Raw genomic sequence first — 22,775 nt, 5'->3', positions numbered from 1 at the left:
CATTTAGGATTACAAAGAATAAGAAGCTAACAAACAAGTATACAAACAAATAATGGTTTTATTCAATTAAAAAACACAAAATGTGGAGGAATATAAATGCAAGACTGATCTGTTCTTTTTCTGCAAGAAAACATAATGTTGTACATTAGTGGTATTTTTAAAGTTGTCCATTTCTAAAATAATCAGTGATAAAATAGTTTCTCATTCGGCCGAAACCGCTTCTTCTGGTTTTAGCAGCTGGTGCACAAACCTCAAGCACTGGTGATTCACCCCTGCTTATCAAGTCCAAGTTCTTTGTACAGAAATGCTAGTTGTGTTGCAACCTAAAACAAATTTGAAGAAGTTTAGTCGTTAAAGAATGACAGACTCATTCTTTGTAGTATTTTGCACACTTCAGAGGTATTACCAGCTCTTTGAACTCCATTGCCGGTCCCCTCCCAAAGCTATTCGTGCTCTTCTAACACTGGGGATAATAATGTGGGTTCTCCTGCAGTCTGAAGAGTAATCAGAGTTCTTCCTGCTCAATTCTCTTTAGAAAACGGCAGCTGCTGTAATAGGCTTTTCACTGAGATCAGAAAAGCTTCCTGTGAATTGAGCATTACTGTCAGGTAGAACACAGCTTGTGACCAGAATGGCAGCAGCAGCTCTGAAGCTGGTGTCACAAAATGCTTTCAAAATTGCTTTGTTTCCTTCCACCACAGCCAGAGGATGAAGGAAGTATCTTGTTTGTGTGTATGCATTCTTATGCTAAGTAGAAAATTTCATATGTGTTCTTTCAAAATAGCTGAATACCAGAGAACTGCATACAAAAAGCAATGGTTTATGTTCTCATATTTATCTATATATCCACTATATCTATATCCACTTTTCCATTGGCAGGAACTTTCTGAATAGGGATTCCTCTCAGGAAATAGAGCCACTTGCAGAAAAGAAGCAGAATCGAAGCTATGGTTTTGTGGACAGGCAACTTTCAATCAGAAGGAGATTCTAGACCCAGCCCCAGATGAAGAGTGGGGTGGGAAATCTTTGGCTTTCTTGATGTCTTGGACTTTGAGAAGCCCAATATGCAAGTCCAATGAAAAGAAATTATGGGAGTTCCAGTCTAAAACATCTGGAGGAACAGAGGTTTCCCTATGCCTGGAGTCTAGTGTGGTACAGATAAATATATCAAGAAGCACATATGAACAGTGCTGCTTATCGATGTTGGGGATATGGGGATATGAGGGGAAAGCCTTCACTGACAGGTTAGCTATGTGACCTAGGAAACCCAGTATATATGCAGGAGCCTGGTGAACTGTCCTCCATACCCAGTCAACTATAAGGGCGTAAAGAAGATGACTAAATCCAACCTTTTGCCAAGCACAGTTCATGCGCAGCTTTGGATTGTGCCACAGGCTTTCCAGCTTGAGGATGCATATGAATAGGACCTGTAGATTTCCATCTTGTCTGGCTATGAACAAGTACTTATTCTCAGAGACCTGGATGCTGATTTAGGTATGTGCTACAGGCCTATTGGAAGGGGCTTCTTCACTTTTTCTTCCCAGAACAGCTCCACCAACCCCCTGAAAATGCTTCAAAAAGAGTTGGGAAAGTCTGCTGAATGGGGTGAGTGTAGGAGGGAATAGGAGAGCCCTGGAAATCAGGTAGAGGCATCTTCTGTTAGTGGAAACCTTTTGCTGGCACTAGGCAGGACGTGGATCCAACACAAATACAGTAAGTATTTTTATTGGTGATATCTAATATTTTTGGTCAATGAACTGAAGGAACTTCTGTTCACAGAAAGAGAACTGCACAGCCAATGAGAAAATTGGATGCAGTAGGACTCCATGGTGTGAAAATATTAAAAGACTAACCCTAGAAATATGTATTTCTAAAGATGAAGTTACCACAACTGATAGCTAGAGGGAGCCAGAGACTATGCTATGTATAGCATTCACTATTAAAATAGTGTTTGCTATAAGCTGCATTTTTAAAGCATCAGTGGGATCTTGGAATTGATCCTCCATGGATACTGGGGTCCCACTGTACCACCTATTGGGCTTTGTTGTCAAGTTGTTCTGTACTCCTCTTCATAAACAAACAACAAGTACTTCTATGTAGATTTTTTCAGCCTGTGCCACTCTGAAGCCGGAGAGCAATACAATTACATTTTATTGACACATGATAAAGAATAACAAGCAATATTTTAGCGAAAACACAACCAAGCTATTTCAATAGCTTACTTACACTAGGTGTGAAAATCACGCTGTGTCTCCCACCACCTTGCCCAAAGTGACTCTGAGGCATTTATCCAGTTATGCAGATCCACAAAATATTGATGCACATGTTCAGCCTATGTCTATAACAATGTGCTCAGTACACATATTTTCTTTAGCCTTCCAAGAGTTTGGTGACAGGGTGTCAGGGCACTTAGTACCTGGGGTAGGAACTGGCAATTCCACTCCAGTATCTTTGCCAAGAATGCCCCATGATCAGAAACAAAAGGCACTTAGTACACCCACCCACATAAATGAACCCCACTTCGAGATTTACATTCTGCATTGTCACTGTGTAGGTAAGGATGTAGTAAGCCTTTCTGAACAAAACTGGGAGCAAGGTTTTTCACCTGATGCTACTGGATCTCCAGGGAAAGGAAGGAGAGGGATGCATGGAGAATTGTTTCAAGGGACAGGCAGCAAATAGATGAATGAATAAGAAGTTTGAGAGTAGCTTACAAGGCTACAAGGCTGGTGGGAATCACAAACATTCCAAGTTTCCATATATTATTCTCCAGATATAGATGGCCCTGAAGCTTCCCTTACAAGATAGCAAATACATCCAAGGTATGTTTAACTGAACTATGCGTTTTCTTATCAATAGCAAAAAAGTTCACAACAAGGATACCTGTTCTAAAGAAGCATCCCATGATGGAGCACAATGGCTGCCTCCTGATCGAACATCTAAGATGATATTAGATGCCTGAGGTTCTGAAAAAATATGAAAGGCCAAACAAATCCATTAATGGAAGAGAATATGTACTGTTGTATAGCAATGGTTCACGATTGTGGATCCCCAGATGTTCTTGGACAAGAACTCCCAGAAACCTTCACTACTAACTGTGCTGAGCAGGATTTCTAGGAATTGCAGTCAAAGAATACCTGGGGTCCGAAGGTTTGGAATCACTATTCTATATTCATACTTTCTGTTGGTGATCAATGAAAATTAAGCATTTCCCCATAAACCTTTAAAGCAGAGAAGACAACTTTGAAGGATGCATTGGCCAACCTTCCAGGATCCACTAGAGGCTGTGCTAGTCCCAGAAAAAAGCAAACAATTTGAAAAATAAAAACAAATATGCTGAAATTTGCTGTTTTCATTTTTATGAGTTGGTGAAGGAGTTGGAGGGCTGGCTTATATTTTTCTCCAAATATATAACTTAGCTATATGTCTGACAAAGTGGGCTAAGAAGGTCTACGAAAGCTTACATTGAAATGTTACATTTAGTCTTTAAGGTGCCACGACACTTTCCTATTTTTTAAATTTTTCTTTTGTTTTTGCCTGACATCCAGAGTATGTTTCATTGGTCAATGCTTTTTCTTATTAATCACAAGACCATTGCTCCTGGATCTCTCCAAGAGCAGAGAATCACTTTTTTTCTATGCTCTTTTGTCACGGGAGCATCTAGCTTCTGAAAAAAACAAACAAACAAAAAAACACCAACCCACCAACCCTTGGAGGCGGTATGTGTCCCCTAAGCTTTAAACTAAGGTTGATGGCTGGTGCTGGTGAAATGTTCTTTAGATGTTCATTTTTTGTTTATTCCAAACTATTTTCTTATGAAGACAACATTTTGCTCCTGTTCCAAACTAAAGCACATGATTCATATGTGGGTATTTACCATGAGAAGGACCCTTTCACATGGTACACTGTAAGTCAGAAGAATGTACTTGAAATACTAAATCCCCTCCCTCTCCACCCCATTTTTGCCATCTGCAACAAATGGGTGTATCTTGCTCAGTCACCTGTCCTCCTAGGATGCAGATGTGGAATTGAACCCGAGCATTTCGACATTTCTGGCTTAAGGCAGTTTTTGCTTCAACTGCTTGTAATGGGAAAGTAAGGGCAGCAAATGGGAAGCAAATGACTATAAAGGAAAAATGACCATACAAGAAAGAATTTTTTTTTAAAAAGTGCTATGAAGACATACTTACTAAAACTGTCCAGTGTGTGAAGCACAACTATAAGTTAATAGCTAGAATCCTGTTGCTTGACATACTAAGTCACAATTAGAGAAAGCCCATCTCAATGAATGGAGCTTACAGAGCAGTTGATTCACTCAATTCCCAATGATCTAATGGGCCTACTCTAGTGTGACTTACTATGCTAAGCAATAGGATTCCAGACATTCTTTGGCAAAATAATGCTTCTAACGCACTCAAACCTAAGCATATATTTATTCTTCTGTTGGTTTTAATGCTTTGAAAGCACATACTACGACATATCTTACAGCTGTGCCTGGTACATTGGGCAACTTAATAAATACGTTTCCTAAAGGGATACTTAAGGAATGCTCTTGCTCTGCAAGGGCATTCCTTAAGTATCCCTTTCCCAAAACCTGCCATAGAGCAGAACGTCTCATCCCATGTCCTGCTTTGGATGGAGTAATTAAGCCACGGTTTTGTGGTTCATACAGGAAACTGTTCTTGAGAATCTGGATTTTGTCACCAAAGCCAGGCACTGTTGCACTAATCTTTTCCAGTAGCTTATAGCCTGAGAATGTGATAAGTAGCACAAGACCACTGTAGTGGGATAATCTGGTGTCAAGTTTACTCTCGGCCATGAAACTCACTGGGGGACCCAGAACCAGGCATTACCTCTCAGCTTGCTCAATGTTGCAGGAAGAGCTATGTGTAAGAAAGGCAGGATAAAAAAATTGACTCTTAATCAAGTAAAAGATGTACAGAGACAGTTACTAGAGCTTTGTGAAAACAGTTTTTGTTCCTAGCCTGGAATGTGGGTTCTTCTTGACCGTCTCTATTATATCTTGTCTAACATCACTCTCTTTAGTGACGATAGATATTCATATAGCACAAGGTCTAGTTCAGACCAAAGGTCACTGGCCATGCTGGCTGGTTTCGGGGTTTTGTACTCCCAAAAACAGGAAGCATGGCTCTATCCACTATAACCAGGAGGTATATGCAATCAACATTTTAATCCGTTTCCTGTGCTTTTCCAGTATATAATCTGTGGTTTTGCTTCCCTCTCATATGTCTGAAGAACTGGATCCATCACAAAAGCTTACATTTAGTTTGGTTTGGGTATTTTTTTGTCCGGGCAGTTAAACAACTTTTCCAATCTCTGATCTAGTTCACCATATGTAATCTTCACTAAGCATTTCAGTTCTCACAATCCATTGAGCCATGCTTCTTGCCACTTTCCATATTAAGAACTGCAGCTCCCTCGCACTTGAAGCTGAAACTGGTTTTTACTTTAAGAAGCATAAAGCAAAAAAGAGATAACAATTTCCTGTATGTACCACAAAACTACAGCTTAAAGACTCAATCCAAAGCAGGACATGGGACCAGACATTCTGCTCTATGGCAGGTTTTGGAAAAGGGATACTTAAGGAATGCCCATGCCCCCTGCCTCTTTCTTTACCTGGAAGAAATGCAACTGCAAAGCTTCCCACTTCGGGTTTGCATACACAATTCTTGCTCCTAGGCTGAACTTTCCAGCTTGTGCGAAATGGACTTAAAAGTGCCTATTTGCATATACAATATGTATTATTTTGCTGGGCTGGAGCAAAGGTCCTTCAATTGTATTGTTTTTTACACAATAATTTAGACAACCGTAATCTAACCAAGGATGTCTAATATTACCTTTCTCGTACGTGCTGTTGGCATGATCTTGCACAGCTTTTCTTAGTTTACAGATGTATCTTAACAATCCTGCCAAAGGTACTCGCTGATCATTTTCAGAGACTGTGATGAAAAGAGAAGGATACTTCTAGAAAGAGAGGGGTGGCATGGGAGGGAGATGGGGAAGGAAATGTCTGAGTTAACAGGATGGAGTTACTGATGCCAATCTGTTCAGTCATTAAATTTTAACCTCATGGAAGCTCTTCTGCAAATGTCAGCAGGAAAAAAAAATACACAGATTTAATTACATAGATTAAAAAACACCTTCACCACAGCTACACTTGAGAAATATGGGAAGATTTTATCTGTGACTTAATAAATACTTGCACTTGGTAAACACCTGGACTTTCTATTAAAACCTCTCTAAACATCCTCTGTGATTAAGACTGGACAGAAACTAAAAGAAAAACTTGTCAGCTCTTTGTTGCTGTTACTCCACCACCTATTTTCTCATAACATAGCCGAGAGGAGTAGAATTTAAGGGCTCGTTTCATTTTTTTAAAACCACCATTTAAATCCTTGGTCTGTCTTTCTTTCTTTTTGGCTAGTCAGAGAATAATATTGGGCCACTTTACTACCTTATAAGGAAGCCTAGATAATTTACCGTCAACCACGGTATCCTCCTGGGGAGGCTCTCCGAGTTGGGAATCAGTGGCCTGGCCCTTGCCTGGCTCTGATCCTTCTTGGAGGACTGCCCCCAGAGAGTACAGCTTGGGGAGACTGTCTTGGCCCCGTGGAGCCTCAATTGTGGGGTTCCTAATAAATATAATAAAATAAAAATAAGAATTGCCCTTAAATGTTTTTGTTTCCCTTTCAAGTTTTGTTTTGGTAAGCCACAATACGAGGCAGGTTAAGTTGCATTTATTCATTCCACCTCAATCTTGTTTAATTTCCAGGACTGGACAAGGGGTGAAACGAGGCAGTCTTCAGAAAGATGAGAAGTACCTTGAAATCACCATTTGAATTAACCAGGGCTAATCGGCAGGACCAGTAATTTGCAGGCACCATTTTTTAAATCATCATTCTAGGAGACCATTAAAAAACCTGGTTACTTTACTAAAAAATTAATTTCCCTGCCCAGGGGAGGATATGTATGGTATTTCTGGTCTACACAGCTTATGTGTCACATAATTCCTGGATAACAAAAATAATGACCGCTAGGGAACAAGAGAAGTGCAGTTTCCACTTCTGCTGGTTAGGTGTCACCATATTTTGTTCCCCCTCCTAAAAATCACCCTTCCCCACAACTTTCCATCAAACAGTGGCTGGCATGTACTATTTGACTAGTGATCAGAGGTGAGTAACTAGTGGAATCTCTTCCTAATCTACAAGAAGACTCTTTCCAGAGAGAAAAAGCTGAGAACATTTGCCAACATACTGTTGGGTAGTGAATGCTAGTGAAAGGGAAATGGTGTAATTTGTAGTGACAAATTGCTACCATGGATGTGCCATTTGATTTTTTTTGGATTACAAATCCCAGAAATCTCTATTCTGTAAGGTCCATCTGAAAGATACACTCCTACAGTCACCTAAATACAACTCACCTGAACAGAGACCTAGCTGTAACCTTGCATAGACCTAGCTTCTCTCTAGCTTCCTGTTCAGAAAGGAAGCTGCCCTGTTAAGTCTGGATGGCCCTGAAGTCTAAAGCATCTACATTGCAATCTCCTATTGAAGTCAATGTGTTTTGATGTTCTAACCTTTGCTACATCACATTTGTTGAAAAAATTGCTTGAACTTTTAAAAACTGCTTTTCAAATACAGTGTTTTAATAGTTTCGGTTGTGTGAAATGTAGTTTTTGGTACTTTTTTTAAAAGGTGAGATGGTACCTGTGCCTTAATATTTTGATAGGGACAGTAGCTTTTAATATATTCCTTGCATGTCTCATCAACCAGTGGATTTCCCCATTCTTCTTGTTCTTCAATAGTCAGGGGGAGATGAGGATTCAACATTGTGTTTAAAACATCTAGGAAAGGGGCCTAGGAATAAAATGCACATTTTTTAAACTTCAGAGAAAAAGAGCAAACCAAATATAGTCATGCCCCGCTGGACGATTACCCCGCTCTACGACAAATCCGCATTACGTTGACATTTTTGCGATTGCTTTTGCGATTGCAAAACGATGGTTTAAATGGGGAAATTTCGCTTAGCCATGATTGGTTCCCTGCTTCAGGAACCAAATTTTCACTTTATGACAATCAGCAAACAGCTGATCGTCGGCTTTCAAAATGGCTGCCGGCTTTCAAAATGGCTCCCTGCTGTTTTCTAGGATGGATTCCTCGCTATACAGGTACCGAAAATGGCCGCCATATGGAGGATCTTCACTGGACGAGCAGGTATTCAGCCCATTGGAACGCATTGTGTTTCAATGGGTTTTTTCGTTTCGTTTGCCGATGTTTTCGCTCTACAGCGATTTCGCTGGAACGAATTAACATTGTCAAGTGAGGCACCACTGTATCAGATAGAAGCCTGCTTGTATTTCGCCAACATTCTTAACCTGGATCTATAATTAGATGTTCAGAAGAAATGAACAATCCAAGTGTCAATTTAACAAGTGCTATTCATTCAAGAAGTCTACTGTAACTGGGACTAGCAACTAGCTTCGACCCAGATTTTCATCCATATTGTAGGTTAAAACTATTGACAAAACAAATTGTTGCCCTGAAACTGTGGAAATGTTCCATCTGTGAGAATTTTTCCCCAATTTTAGATAGGCACCATTCTGACACCCGCTGCCCCATCAGCTTCATGCTAACCTCACCAGTGGCCATTCCTCTTTTCTCAAGCGCAGACGTGCTTTCTCCTCCAGAAACATGGGCTTCTCTCGTTAGTTCCCAAAAGCACTGACCTCAGCAATGGGTGTGTGCCTCACCCAAATCTTTGGCAGTGAGAGCCCCTCTGTTCAAACCAGGAAAACGCTGACTTTAACTTTTTTTTGTGCTATCGGACAAGAGATACTTTAAGAGGCTCTGGTTTGCTACATGGACCCATTCCCCCAATGGCACTGTTGCCAGTTTGACTGGCCTTTTCTTATTGGTTGGGTCTACTCCACAGTTCAGAAGGAAAGGTTAGGACAAGCAGAGGCACCTGCTTGCTTGTACAGTGGACCCTCGACTTACAGACGACACCACTCGCAGACTTTTTGAGTTACAGACGTCTCTGGCCGCAAAATTCAGGTTCAACTTGCAGCTGGAGAATCAACCTACAAACCGGAAACAAACCCCAAAATGGAACAAAAACGGCCGGTTATGGATTAATTGATTTTCAATGCATTGTAGGTCGATGGAGCCTCGACCTACGGACTTTTCGACCTGCAGCCACGGTTCCAATACAGATTAATTCTGTAAGTCAAGGGTCCACTGTATTGCTGCTAAGTTTGTCTGAGGTGAACAAGCAGGCACAGCAAAAAAGATCAGCCACACTGGTCCTAATCTAGGATGTAAGCAAGGAAGAAAATGGCAGCTCAAGCAGAATGCAGCCATCCCACGGCTTCAGTCCTTTTCATCCAGGATTTTGGATGGCCTGAGAGCCAACTGCAGTTGTGGAGCCCTATGAGTAAAGACTAAAAGAACTGGGCATGTTGAGAAAAGAAGACTGAGGTGGGGAGATCTGATGCACTTTTCAAATACTTTAAAGATAGTCATACAAAGGAGGGACAGGATCTGTTCTTAATCATCGCAGAGTACAGGGGACACATAATAATGGGCTCAAGCTACAGGGAGCCAGATTTAGGCTAAATATCAAGAAAAACATCAAGTGTTAAAGCAGGATGACAATGGAACCGAACACCTAGGGAGGTGCTGAGGCATTCAAGAGAAAATAAGACAACCATTTGTCAGAACTACTTTGATCTGGATTCCTGCATTGAGCAGGGGTTGGACTCGATGGCCTTATATAAAGACCCCATCCAACTCAATTATTCTATGATTCTATGAAACATTGGCTAAAATGCCTTTGGGTGTGATTTAGAAGCTGAGATAAGAGGCTCAACGAAACATTTTAGACTCGGGATGTCATAAGAGTTTGGTGGGAGTTTGTCCTGTGCTGTTTTGATTGATATTGTCACTGCTTGTGGACCCACAATTCATTCTTGAGCTTAAACAGATTTTTAGAAAGATGTTCCACATTATGAGATCACACTCTCTTTGAAAGTGACCCTGAAAAGAGATTTTCCTGATAGTTGGAGTGAAATGAAATGGAATTCTGATGACCTCACCTGCAAGGCCATAGCTCTGATAATATGGGGATCATTATTGTAGAGGGCTCCTGCAAGAACTCCTCCGGCACTTAGGCTCATGAGAGCTGTATGTGCTGGCTGAGAGTATCCGAGTTCATGTAAAAACCTTATGCAGGCCTGGAGGTCTTGAATACCGTTGTGTTTCTTCATCATGCAGCCACCTTGATGCCACTCCAGGCCTAACTCTCCTCCACCTCTAATAATTAAAAAAAATCTTTATGAAAAATCCCAAGAAATGTGACACATATATTAAAAAAGCACTATTTCATAGATTGGCCAGTGCATGTGTTTTGATGTACAAATGCTTGTTTAAAGCTCCCATAGATTTCTTAAATGTTATAGCAAAATAATTAGGTATGGATCCTAAGATATTTAAGGAGAAAACTGCTCGTGGAACAGGTTGGGCTAAAAATTGCCTTTTCAATGTGAAAAGGCAATTTTTGCATTTTTCTCCTATGCCCCCTTGAAGTCTGCTCTAGAGGCTTGGGAACCATTTTACAGCAGCGTGGGACTGCTATATGGCTCTTGGTTCTTCTAACATGAATTCATGAAACATTAAGACAGCAGTTTCCAGCCAGGCTTTATTTAATTTCAGACTAACTGTGACTAATTGACAAGGTGATGAGTTCATGTGCCCAACTGCACAACTGAGATGTACCCCAGTGCCTTGTCAAATTATTGCAATTAACCATGACTAGTTAAGTAAACCTTACATGAATACCAACAGGATTCTGGACATTATTTATTTATTTGTAGCATGCATTTATTTGTTTCTTATTATCTTGCCTTTTCCCAATGAGACTGAGACAGCCTACGTAGCTCTCTTCGTCCTCAATCTAGCCCTACATCAACAAGAACAATAAAAATATAGAAAACTATAAGCAGCAATTTTTAAAGCCAAATTAAAGATGTATAACCTCTTTCTTAACATAGGGCAGGGGTTCCCAACCCCTGGTCCACAGCTGGTCTGTGGCCTTCGCAGGACCGGGCCACAAAGACAGATTTCCTGCCCCTCCCCACGCATTCCCCCCATGCACACCCACATGCACGCACAGCCCGCCCACCCACACAGGCACCCCCCGCAAGTGCATGCCACGTCCCCACGAGCGCACCACACACATCCGATGCGCACAGACCCCACCCCGCCCCCACCAGTCCGCGGTTTGGAAAAGGTTGGGGACCAGTGACGTAGGGGACAGGACAAAATTCTATGCCTATGGATGAATAGTTGCCCTCTACCACTACCTTCTGGACATGGCCTGAAAGGAAGAACTAAAACTCCTGCAGTACAGCCTCCTCAAGGCCCAGCTCCACTAGGTGGTCCAGAATGGTAACTGGTATTAAAAGCCACAGAGAGATTTATAGGGAAGACCTAAGCTTAGTGGCAGGGCTTAATGGTATAGCACATTCTTTATATGCAGAAAGTTGATATCTCCATGTAGGAGCTTTTGTCTGTAACCCGGGAGAATTACTGTTGGCCTGTATCAACAATGTTGGGCTGGATGGATCAATGGAGTACAATACCATGTCTGTGTGAATTTTGTTGTATGTGTATACTCTGTATAGACTTACAATGATAATAAATTTATTTATTATTTTATTTATTTACAAGGCAGTTTGTATTGAATTAATAAGGCAGCACTTCTTACTTAGTTCTTGGTCCAGGCAGGAACTCAACTGAAATGGGCCTACATAATCCATATCATTCAAATGCACCTAGAGTTGTGAACAGATCACTGAAGTAATGAGCAGAATCATGTTGGCAGAACACTCATGAAGGAGTTCCCTTCTAATAAAATAAAGGGGCGGCAATTTGCTTTTTTTTTACCATCCAAAAGGGCAGCCAGTAATACATATAAATATTTTGAAGAAATTTTATTTGTCTATCCACTTGATTTTGCATATTTTTTATTTATTTATTTATTTATTTATTTATTTATTTATTTATTTATTTATTTATTTATTTATTTATTTATTTATTTATTTATTTATTTATATCCCACCTGGATATACTGTAAAACATCACAAAAATTAAAAGCAACATTTTATTAATTATCTAGTATTCAAGGCAAATAGGCTACATCTCAGTGGTAGAACAAGATGGAGCCCCCAGGTATTTAATAGGATATGACTGGCTGATGTTTTAAAGGCTGAAAATATAGAAATTATTTACTTTTATGATTTGTTGTTCTTTGGCGGTCAACATCACAGATATCTCATTTTTATAGGGTTTTTTGTTTCGGTATATTTTAATATTTTAAGACTGTTTACAATATTTTAAATTTTAAACTATTTACGTGGTTTCAAATATTTTATGGCATCTTTTAAGATAAATTCATATAATAGATCAAAGTACTACGATTGTTATCACGACTACTACTGATAATAACAAATATGGTTTGCATGAAGCAGACCCCTGCCAGCTCCAAGTAGGACTGGGAAAGATCTCCATTTGACTCCCCCAAGAGTTGCTGTCTGTCAGTGTTTGATGGACCAGTGTCAGAAATAAAGTAAGAAAAGAGGCCAAATGCCCTCCAAAAACATTGGATTCACCAATTTTGTATTTATCTATCTAATTTATATACTGCTCCATTAGTGCAAGTACTATTCTGGGTGGTTTACAAGTTAAAACTAAAACTGCACAAGACCTCTATAACAACATACAATATGGTGATTCACAACTATAAGGGCTAAAATTCTGAGCAAAAATAAAATAAAATAAAGATAAAAATATTCAGCATGCTACAGAATGTTTTCTTCCTGTTAAACACCAAGAAGAGCCTAAGGGCTCTTTCTTTTATTACTGCTAAGTTGGGGGTGATATCCCCTCTTTTCACGCCATATACATACAAAGGACATATACAAAAAATAAATAACATTGTAACAAATGGTGCCTATTCCCATGTGGTGCATTTAGGAGGTCTAATCTTATTTTTTGTATATGTATTCACCATATTTGTAAATCCCATTTTTTCAACTAAACTGGTAGAGGAACCAATACTGCTTATATATTACTTTAATCCATATATTAATTGATTTTACAAAACCAATCAGCAATACTAGTTAAAGTAAAATATTTTGTTTATCTTTCATTTAAAACTACAAATACTTTTTTCCTGTTTTGAATTTTGAATTATTTTTATCTGGAACTCTAGTTATTTATCTGGAACTCTAGTTATTTAGAAACACATGGAACAGCTGAAATTTACATGCTGCCACAAAAAGGCAGAATTAATTAATCCTGCAAAGTGATTAAGGTGTTAGATAAATGAAGTTAATATTTGTATTATTCATATGTTTTTATTTGTATGCTTCACGGTCTCTCTTTTTAGGTAAAGGTGTAGGTATCCTTCAGTCTCAAGAGACTATGATAACATGCTCTGAATAGAGGTCTTGGAACCTCTAAAGGTAAATTCTTACAATATCATCTAACATCAGAATATTTTATCTGATGTAAAAAAATGAAAGCGTTGTGGTAGGAACTGTTACTACAATAGTATCAGAGATCTAAAACAGTCTTAAAAACTGAATCCCATCATTGGTTCTATCATTCTAAAGATTTGATTCCAATGCATTCTTAGCCTGTTAATTTAACTGAGTTTACTCAATGATTAGACCTTTAATAAAATGTTAGCAATGTATTTAGTACCACAGCAATGGCAAAACAATACATAAAACTATACATGATATACATGGCAACAACAAATTGTGAATGAAATGGAAGACTATAAAAGCTGGGGGAAAAAAGACTTGGACACTCGGATTATCCATATGATGATGCACAATTAATAAAAAACAGAAGGCAGTATTGCAATATATAAGGCTTACCTAACATGACAGAATGCTAATATCCACCCATCTTTGATTAACATTTGATTTTCTGCTTTAAAGCTCATGTTCAAGTCTATGCCATAAGCTCCATATACATGAATCAGAAGTGGCCTCCTGTGTAGCTGTGTATTATTGGCTGCATAAAAAACTGTAATTGGTACCCAAGTTCCATCCTGCAAATGAGGGAGTATTTTCCATTAAAGGATGTTTCAGAGTTCATGAGGGATACACAGGAACAAAAGCTTCAATTATATATTTTAAACATGTTTTTCTTATTACAGTAATTCCTTGGCACTTTGACTGTACAAAAGCGCTCTTGAAAAATAAAACTGGAGATTGGCTTGCCACTGGGTTCGTTTACCAACGTGGAGCATAAAAACTCATTTAAGTGTAACACCTGAGAAGCCTATAAAACATGAAAGCAACCAGCTCCTCCTGCACTCTCTAATGATACCCATCTGCATTATGACCTGAGTAGCCCAGCACTTAGTGCAGCAGCAAACCTTTTCTTAGAAACTTAACATTATATATATTTATTTTAAAGCTCCTATGTTCTGTGTGACTAAAATGAACACTAGGGCACATCAAGCCAGAACAAGTTTTTACCTCCTTCTTTTGCAACTCATGAACATTTATTAAACATGTAAAATATTATGGAATATAGAGATATTTAAAAATTGTTTGAATATTTTCCTTTACACTCTCTCTCTCTCTCTCTCTCTCTCTCTCTCTCTCTCTCTCTCTCTCTCTCTCTCTCCTTTTTGTGTTGTTTCATTTTGTTTTAGGGGGCAGCTCCTCATGCGGTTCTAAAATGTCCATCTCTTATAGCAGAATAAGCCAGGTATTAATATAAAAAAATAACTCAACAAACTTTTTTTGTTGCACGGATTTCTTTCTTAACAGAGGAAGTAACACCTTGCTGTCAGGAGTCTCAAAAGCAAACAACAGAAAAGAAATGCTAAGCCTCCTAAACCCCTTCTCCTTACAAAGCTGCAGACACCAGCTAATCTACTAAATGAGGCATCTGGTGGCCTCTATATGGTGTCAATTCCTATTTTCCTTCTAGAAGCTATTTAAAAGAGGGCAAAAAGAGAATCAAAAGTCTTACCTTGCTCTTAGCTTCTAAACGGATGGTGTGACAATTCATAGTGATTGGTGCCTCTTGCTCAATGTGTTCAATAACCCTGTTTTCCACCAGTGAATATGCAAAACGTACTTGAGGTTGAATTGGGGAGGCAAGCCAAAAATAGCAAATGTCGCTGGTATACTCTGGATGAGGGTCCAGTTCGAATGAACAGGCCCAGGCAGGAAGCTGGGAGTGGGTGGATGAAATCCAACAAACATTAGTACTCCCCAAGACTTTGATTTCTCCCCTTCTTTCTACAGAACTGTAAACCATGGTCTCCTGTCCAATGAAAGGATTTAAACTTCAGGCTTAATTAACTCTGCTGTGTATGTCTGCCAGGAGGTGCTTTTCCTCCCTCCCTTTAAACTAAAAAAAAATGTTGAAAGAAACACAACAAGGAGGGCAACAATTTAGCTATTTCCCGCCTTTTCCTAAAAGCTACTTAATGAGTCTCAACAAGTAACACAAACGGAAAACAAAATCTGTGCTGCTTTGAAATGGAGATCAGTCAGCAAAACCATGACCATATGCCTTTAAAAATGATGATTTCAACCTTTGGAACCACTCTAACACACATGTAATCTTTTAAGAGTTGTTTTTTAAAGCAAGTTGCATGCCTGTGCATCATTAGAAAGTTTTAAAAATCTTTCTCCCTTTCCCCCCGCCTTCTCTCTTGCTCTGCCCAACTTGAAACACAGCAAGTCAACGTCCGTCATAGCGCTAAGGCCCTGCGCTGGCTTTGGCGCTCTCAGCCACTTACAATCCTCGCCTCTGACTTGTTCCCAGTGCTAGCCATTGTGAAGAACAAAATCATTTTTTTGGCACAGCTACACTCAGAAACTCAGGGCTATTATGTTTTAAGACTTAACACTCCTAGAAATGAAAGGAATCAAGATTCATTCTCTGGAAGCAGCAGGGTCTCTTACCCACTGCTTACTTTCTTTTAAGGAGTTCTGGTTAGTAGGTTGATAAAGGCTTTGGGAATTGTGGCAGTCAGAGTCAAAAAGCTTTACACAGAAAAACCGCACTCTGTGTAATTGATTAAAACTTGAAGAGGATCAATCTAAAAAGTCTAGAAAATCCTACAGAATGGGTACTATATTTAACTTGAATGCTACAATTAGGACACTGGCTGGAGAGTGTATACGTTTACCCCATTTATTACAAGTATTCTAAGAGAAATGTTAAAATATTTTCAGATATCTGAGTTTTAAGGCAGGAGTTACTCTGGGCTTTTATGAAACAGCTGTTCCTCCTTGATTTTTAAAAGATAAAAAGAAAAAAAATCAGCTAGATAAAAGTGATTATCTAAGTAAGGAAATATAGTAAACTTTCATTGCTCCAGGTATGCTATAAAAGGAAAGCTTTTGTTTAATTAAAAGGGTTAGTTGACACAGGAATTCCCCAATATTATATGCAGCATAAATCAAAACAGTCAAGGTCCACTAAATAGGCTTATTCTGTATTTTATATACGTAAACAGTACGGGACCCCAAGAGTCCCACCCACTGCCAAAGCATTCCTGTCAGGTGAGCATCCAACCTTTGTTTAAAAACCTTCAGCAAAGGAGTTTCTACCAACTTCCGTGGTAGTTCATTTCATTTTTCAACAGCTCTTAGTGTCCGGAAATTCTTCCAAATGTTTACTCGCAATTTCTGTTCTTGGATTTTGAATCTAGCTGGATGGATGGCTCAGTGGTTTAAGGTATCTGGTTGTGGGGCCAGAGGTTGGGAGTTCGCTTCCCCACTGTGCCTCCTGTGAGTACAGCCAGCCTGGGTGCCCTTGGGCAAGCTGCACAGTTCCAGGGGACCCCCAGAAGAAAGAAATAGTAAACCACTTCTGAGTATTCTTTATCTGGAAAACCCGGAAAAGAGCCACCATAAGTCAGAACTGACAGCACATTGTTGTTGTTGTTGTTGCTGTTGTTGTTGTTGTTGTTGTTGTTGTTGTTGCTGTTGTTGTTGTTGCTGTTGCTGTTGCTGTTGTTATTATTATTATTATATTTTATTTTGAACCTATTAGTCTGGTTTCTATCTTCTGGAGCTGTAGAAAATAAGCTTGGTCCATTTCCATGTGAAAGCCCTTCAAACGTTTCAAGGTCGCTTTCATAGCTCATATCTATGCTCTCTTCTCTGGGCTAAACGTACCAAACTCTTTCAAGTGTTTCTTACAGGGTTTGGCCTCCAGACCTTTATTTTTTTATTTAAAACATTTAAATTCTGCCCTACATCCTAATAGGCTGGACTACATCAATAAAAACAACATAAAATGATTTATTATTTTAAAACTTTTTAAAAACATTAGAAAAATTAAAAAGTAGATAATACATTAAACTCAATAACAATAAAGAAGCCTCCACAGCCTATTAAAGCCATGACCCTTAATCACTAAAAGCCTTGGTGATCATCCACATTTTAACTTGACATTCACATGAGGTTAGTGTTGGTGCTAGTCAAGCCTCAAAGGGGACAGCATTCTATAAATCCTTTCCATTGTAGGAAACAGAGGAGCTCCTCCCCTTAGTGACTGGACAGGAGATTGTTTACAAGGAGATGTGTTCCCTCAATTACCCATGTCCCAAGCTGTTCAGTGCTTATACATTATCATCAAAACTTGAATGCTGGCTAGAATTGTATTGGCAGTCAGCGAAATTCTTACAGAACTGTAGTTTCTTCTAGAATAGACTGGCTCATGTTGCACTTGTTGTAACATCGGTGTTGTTTTCAAGGGAAGCCCTACATAAAGTTCATTGCAGTAACTAACTAGGAGGTTACAAGTGCACAAACTACTGTACCCAGGTTGTCCCTGTCTAGAAATAGTTGTGTTCACCTGCACCATTCACAAAGCATGAGGCTTTGTAAAACAAATAGAGTGGGATGCTTTATACAATGGACATAGTGTGAGTGGGCTGACTTTTACATTGTTTGTGCCAAATATCCAGGAACTTCTTGTGCAAGTGAAAGCCAGCTATTCAGAGCAGGGATCCTGCAGTTGTGTAACTACAGTGCCTGCAAAAGCAGAAGATCTGCATTACTTGTCAGAGGAATTTCATGCACTTTGAGGTGCCCAACAGGATCCTGGCCTTAATTATTCGTGTTAATTGGATTATACAGAAATTCTGTATATTTGTGAGAACATATCTGGATTAAAAAAAGCTTAATCTGCCACCTACATTAATCCTGCAAGATACAGTATAAAAACAAAATCTTAAAAAGCGACAAGAATTTTAGAGAAAACATTTACCTTCACACTGTGAACTGAATTTGATGGAAGAGAAATAATATCCAAATACAGGTGACCACAGAACTTCAGAAAGACAACACAGTGGTCTTTGAACATCTCTAAGTCAACTAATTTTGTCTTTTCTTTTACTGAATAAATGGAAATCCAATTCCTCAAACCACATGAACTGATCGGTGCCTTCATTAGCTAAAAACACAAGAAACAAACAAATAAAAACAAAAAATCCTACATATTTAAATTTTAAAAAGTTGTAATCACAAATTGTATAAGCATTCTCAGAGAACAGACACTTATTTTGAGTTCCTAATACAGGTATACTATAGCAACAGGTAAGTTTTCAGTAACCAGTTTTAACATTACCCCTCATAATTCAGAATATACTAGACAGATGGTTAGGATGGCTCAGTCTCATGACATCTGAAAGAAAACGACTGTTATATCTTGCTTATATTTAGAGAAAATGATGATGAGAATCTCCCACAGTGTCCTCTGAGGCACGCGCGCACGCACACACACTACATCCTACTGTATCTGGATGCAAAATTTAGATAAATGTTAAGGTAATGCAATGGAAGAATAACCAACCACATAACACACATTTCCAGCTTCTGCTCAAGTACCAGTCATAAATCAAGAAAGTACCCAGCTGCGCACACTTTATTTTTCTTCTCAAGGGTTTGCAATGTTTTCTACACATCTCAGCAGGAAACAAAAAGATGAAATGGAGTCCACGAGGGCACCAAAGCTAAGTGGAAGCAGACAGAATTATATTTCTAGAACAGTGTATACAGAAGAAGTGAATTGAATAATAACTCTGATAGATCTAGAACGTGGAAGCCTAGAATTCTTCTTTTAATGAGAAGGACAGGAAACCGTAGCATTAAGTACATTCAAAGTGGAATACTGAAACGTCTTTCCCAAATAATAACAAAAAACTGCTTCAAGGCTCTGTGTTTGAACTTAGTACTAGCCTTGCACCAAGTGAGCAATAAACAAGTAGCAAATTCATCTGCTTACATTTGCTGCAGGCAGGATAGCCAGTCGCTATACAGTGGTGCCTCGCTTAACGAGCGCACCGTACAATGACGAAATCGCATAGCGATCCCTTTTTTGGGATCGCTAATGCGATCGCTCAACGACTTTTAGATAGGGCGAAACTCGCTTTGCGAAGATCGGTAAGCATTTCGCTTACCGATCTTTGCAAAACGAAGCCCCGACGATCAGCTGTTCGGTGGACAAAATGGCCGCCAGAAGCCCCAAAATGGCCGCGCACAGCGTTTTCGCGCCCACCCCCCGCTTACTGAGGGCGCGAAAATGGCTGCCAGCCATAGGAAACTTCGCTGAACGGTAAAGGAGCCTTTTGGAACGCATTAAACGATGTTTAATGCGTTCCAATGGCTTTCCCTGTCCTGTTCAGCGATGTTTCGCTATAGCAAAGGTTAATCTGGAACGGATTAACATCGCTATGCGAGGCACCACTGTATTTAAAAATCAATCGGTCAGTCAATCAAGCAATCAGTAGAGATATATTCTCTAGCACTGAATAGGAAGTGTGCACACATTCAAAGAAGTGAATGAAATGAAGTAAAGTGTTAATGAAATGGTGAATCCTTGCTTCACAGGAATTATATAACTTTATATTTGATACTTCAAACTGAAAGGGCTAGGTGAAACTCTTACACCGAAATAGCCGTTATTGGAGGCAGACTGCTCAGATCTTAATAAGTGAAACCAAAATAAAAAATTAGAATAATAGTAAAAACATAGGTGGGGAAATTAATTCTCATTTTGTAATTGGTAATAATGCGCATGTAGACATGTGTACTTACGTAGTTGACCTGTAAGTATAATTAAAGATGCAGATGCAAAAATAAATATGGATACTGTCAATCTCTGTGAGATTGTTCAATAAAATGTATGTTCTATTGAAAACACCCAATTCACTTTATGGTCCTCTTTTTTTTAAAGAGGGGACTCTTTAAATCAATCTGTAATAATAAAAACTGTGAAAAGAGTATCATTAATCCAATTAATTTTTCAGGTGTTGTAACCTGACTTTTGGTTATTCCCTCTTACACTTCTAAGTATCTACCACTGTGAAGGTATAGGGGAATGTGTCAACCCAATCTCTTCATCTCATCCCACCTTTATAATAATCATGAGTTCCAGAAAACTACACTACACTATTCAAAATTCAAGCTGGATTCAATATAATGTGTATGTTTATTTCAGCAAAGGATTTCTCCTTCGGACGTTTGCTTCTGTCACCTTTTTATTGATTGATTGATTGACTGACTGACTGATTGATTGATCTGATTTGTATCCCGCCCATCTGGTCTATGCGACCACTCTGAACAGCTTCCAATATAATACAAACAATGAATAAAAACACAAAGTTACGTAATTTTAGTGCCTGTGTTGAGAGGATATGTCTCAGAAACTAGGATCAGGCCACTGAAAGCCCTATATAGGATACCTTGGTGGTTCAGGCATCTGACTGCAGAGCCAGAGGTTGGAAGTTTGATTCTTTAACAGAGGCTGGAGTCGTTGACCACAGGATCTCTTCCAGCTCTGCAGTTCTGAGATTATTATTTATGAAATCTTACTGAGTGGGAAAACACTGGGTTGTACAAAATGTTTTTATTCTGGTACTCTAAAACTCCTATTGCTTACAAAACCTAATTTCCATCCATGTACAAGAGTCAATACAATACATGGATTCTACTTGAGACATTTCTGAAGCCATTCTACAATATATTGCAAACAGGCATTCCACAAGTGTCTTCATAATGCTTTGCACAATCCAATGCATCTTCATTCAGCTATATACTGCCAAGTTAAACACTTAATATCATGTATATCATGTCTGCATCCCCTACCTTGTATCCCACTGGTTCACCATATGTAGTAAGAATGTACAATTCATTGTTTCTGTGCTCAACATGATAAATGACTCCTTCTGTACGTTGTTGCACAAGCACAGGTGATTTGAGAGGATGATAGCAGTCAACCAACCACACTTCAGAGGTAGTTTTGCTATTACTGTTTATAGTAAGAAAATGCTTATCTTTTGTGCGATAGAGATCCACAAAATACCTATAGGGAAAACAACAAATAAAGTAATAATTCTATTACAATATCATCTGCAATATGTGTGTGTGTGTGTGTGTGTGTGTGTGTGTGTGTGTGTGTGTGTGTGTGTGTGTGTATGTGTGTGTGTGTGTGTGTGTGTGTGTGTGAGAGAGAGAGAGAGAGAGAGAGAGAGAAATCCCAGTCACTGTAATTGTAGTAGTTTGCATAAAGAGGGTAATGGTATCTGCAGCCAGATTCATTAAGACTGACAATGTACACAGAAAGCTGCCTTACTAAGTCAGAATATTTTCTGTCTGTTTATTATAGTTTTGAACTACAGTACACTACATTCCACAAGGTGATAAGTCAACTTTGACTGACAATGAATCTTCTCGGTCTCAGGCAAAGGTGGTCTTCTCCATGATGTGGAATTTTAAACTGGAAATGCCTGAAAGGGATTGAATGTGAGATCTTCTACATCAGCTGTCACTGATGTATGGTCCCTCTCCTATCATGACTACATAGATGTACATACATTTGTGAATGTGCGTAAGTTGCACTACAGTTCAACATGTGCTACTTGGACAGAACAAAATATTCTTTGGTGCCACTCACTGAGGAATGCAGAATACTAAATCCTTACCTAATGATTCATGAATGCTTAATATGAACATCATAATGGGCTGGTTTCAGAAAAAGCTACTTAAACTTGGTTCTCATTGAAATCAATGGGATAATACAATCTTGAGTTCAGTCCCTCAAATGGTTAATTCCCCATGTCATGTTGGCAATATGACAATGGACTATAGCAGTGAAGGCGAACCTATGGCACGAGTGCCACAGCTGGCACACAGAGCCCTCTCCGTTGGCACGCGAGCCGTAAGTCGCCGGATCGCTACCACACTTCCCCCCCCAACAGGCAAACCTGAGAAGGCAGCTGCAGCCGCGGTCCTGGTGCCCCAACAAGCAGGGGTCAGGATCCGAAGCAGCTGGTGCTGGCGGCGGATCCGGAGTGGGGTCTTGAGGCCAATAGTGACCCTATTGAGGCTTTCAAGGTGAGATATTTAAGAACAGGTTTTACCAGTTTAACTCCCTGAGTGAATTTCCATGACCAAGTGGGTATAAGAATCCTGTTCTCCAGAGTCCTACTCCTGTCCACCATATCACACTGGAGATCCCATTTATTGATTAGCTACATTTATATCCATCCTTTATTTTATTTATATTTATTTATTTAAAAATATTTTATCCGACTTAAAAAGGATCCAAGATGGCTTACGTCACTAAAAGATAATATTTAAAGATAAAAAATGAGTATACGAAGGTGACACACATCATTGAAAGACAACATTTAAAGCTAAACACAAT

At 39.2% G+C, this 22,775-nt stretch overlaps 1 protein-coding gene across 3 annotated transcripts in view; it reads right to left on the bottom strand.

Annotated features, from left to right (window-relative positions):
• Positions 1-40: 40 nt before the first annotated feature.
• The window catches only part of PREPL (prolyl endopeptidase like), a 38,152-nt gene continuing 15,417 nt past the window's right edge, over positions 41-22,775 (bottom strand). Inside the window, exons 7-15 of one of the 3 annotated variants that reach the window (XM_072989429.2) lie at positions 21,215-21,431; positions 18,336-18,521; positions 15,075-15,371; positions 13,964-14,139; positions 10,115-10,331; positions 7,728-7,877; positions 5,859-5,985; positions 2,884-2,966; positions 41-323 (exon numbers count right to left, since the gene is read on the bottom strand). In XM_072989429.2, the coding sequence (XP_072845530.2) occupies positions 267-323; positions 2,884-2,966; positions 5,859-5,985; positions 7,728-7,877; positions 10,115-10,331; positions 13,964-14,139; positions 15,075-15,371; positions 18,336-18,521; positions 21,215-21,431 (1,510 nt within the window). In that variant the 3' untranslated portion in view covers positions 41-266. Of the gene's footprint in view, positions 324-2,883; positions 2,967-5,858; positions 5,986-7,727; positions 7,878-10,114; positions 10,332-13,963; positions 14,140-15,074; positions 15,372-18,335; positions 18,522-21,214; positions 21,432-22,775 lie in introns of those variants that run through there. The other 2 variants (XM_020800527.3, XR_012083487.2) reach the window with 2 other exon arrangements.

Source organism: Pogona vitticeps, chromosome 1, assembly GCF_051106095.1.
Source record: "Pogona vitticeps strain Pit_001003342236 chromosome 1, PviZW2.1, whole genome shotgun sequence".
NCBI classification, from domain to species: domain Eukaryota; kingdom Metazoa; phylum Chordata; class Lepidosauria; order Squamata; family Agamidae; genus Pogona; species Pogona vitticeps.
The sequence above is the reverse complement of the archived record's forward strand: the minus strand, read 5'-3'. Positions and strand labels throughout refer to the sequence as shown.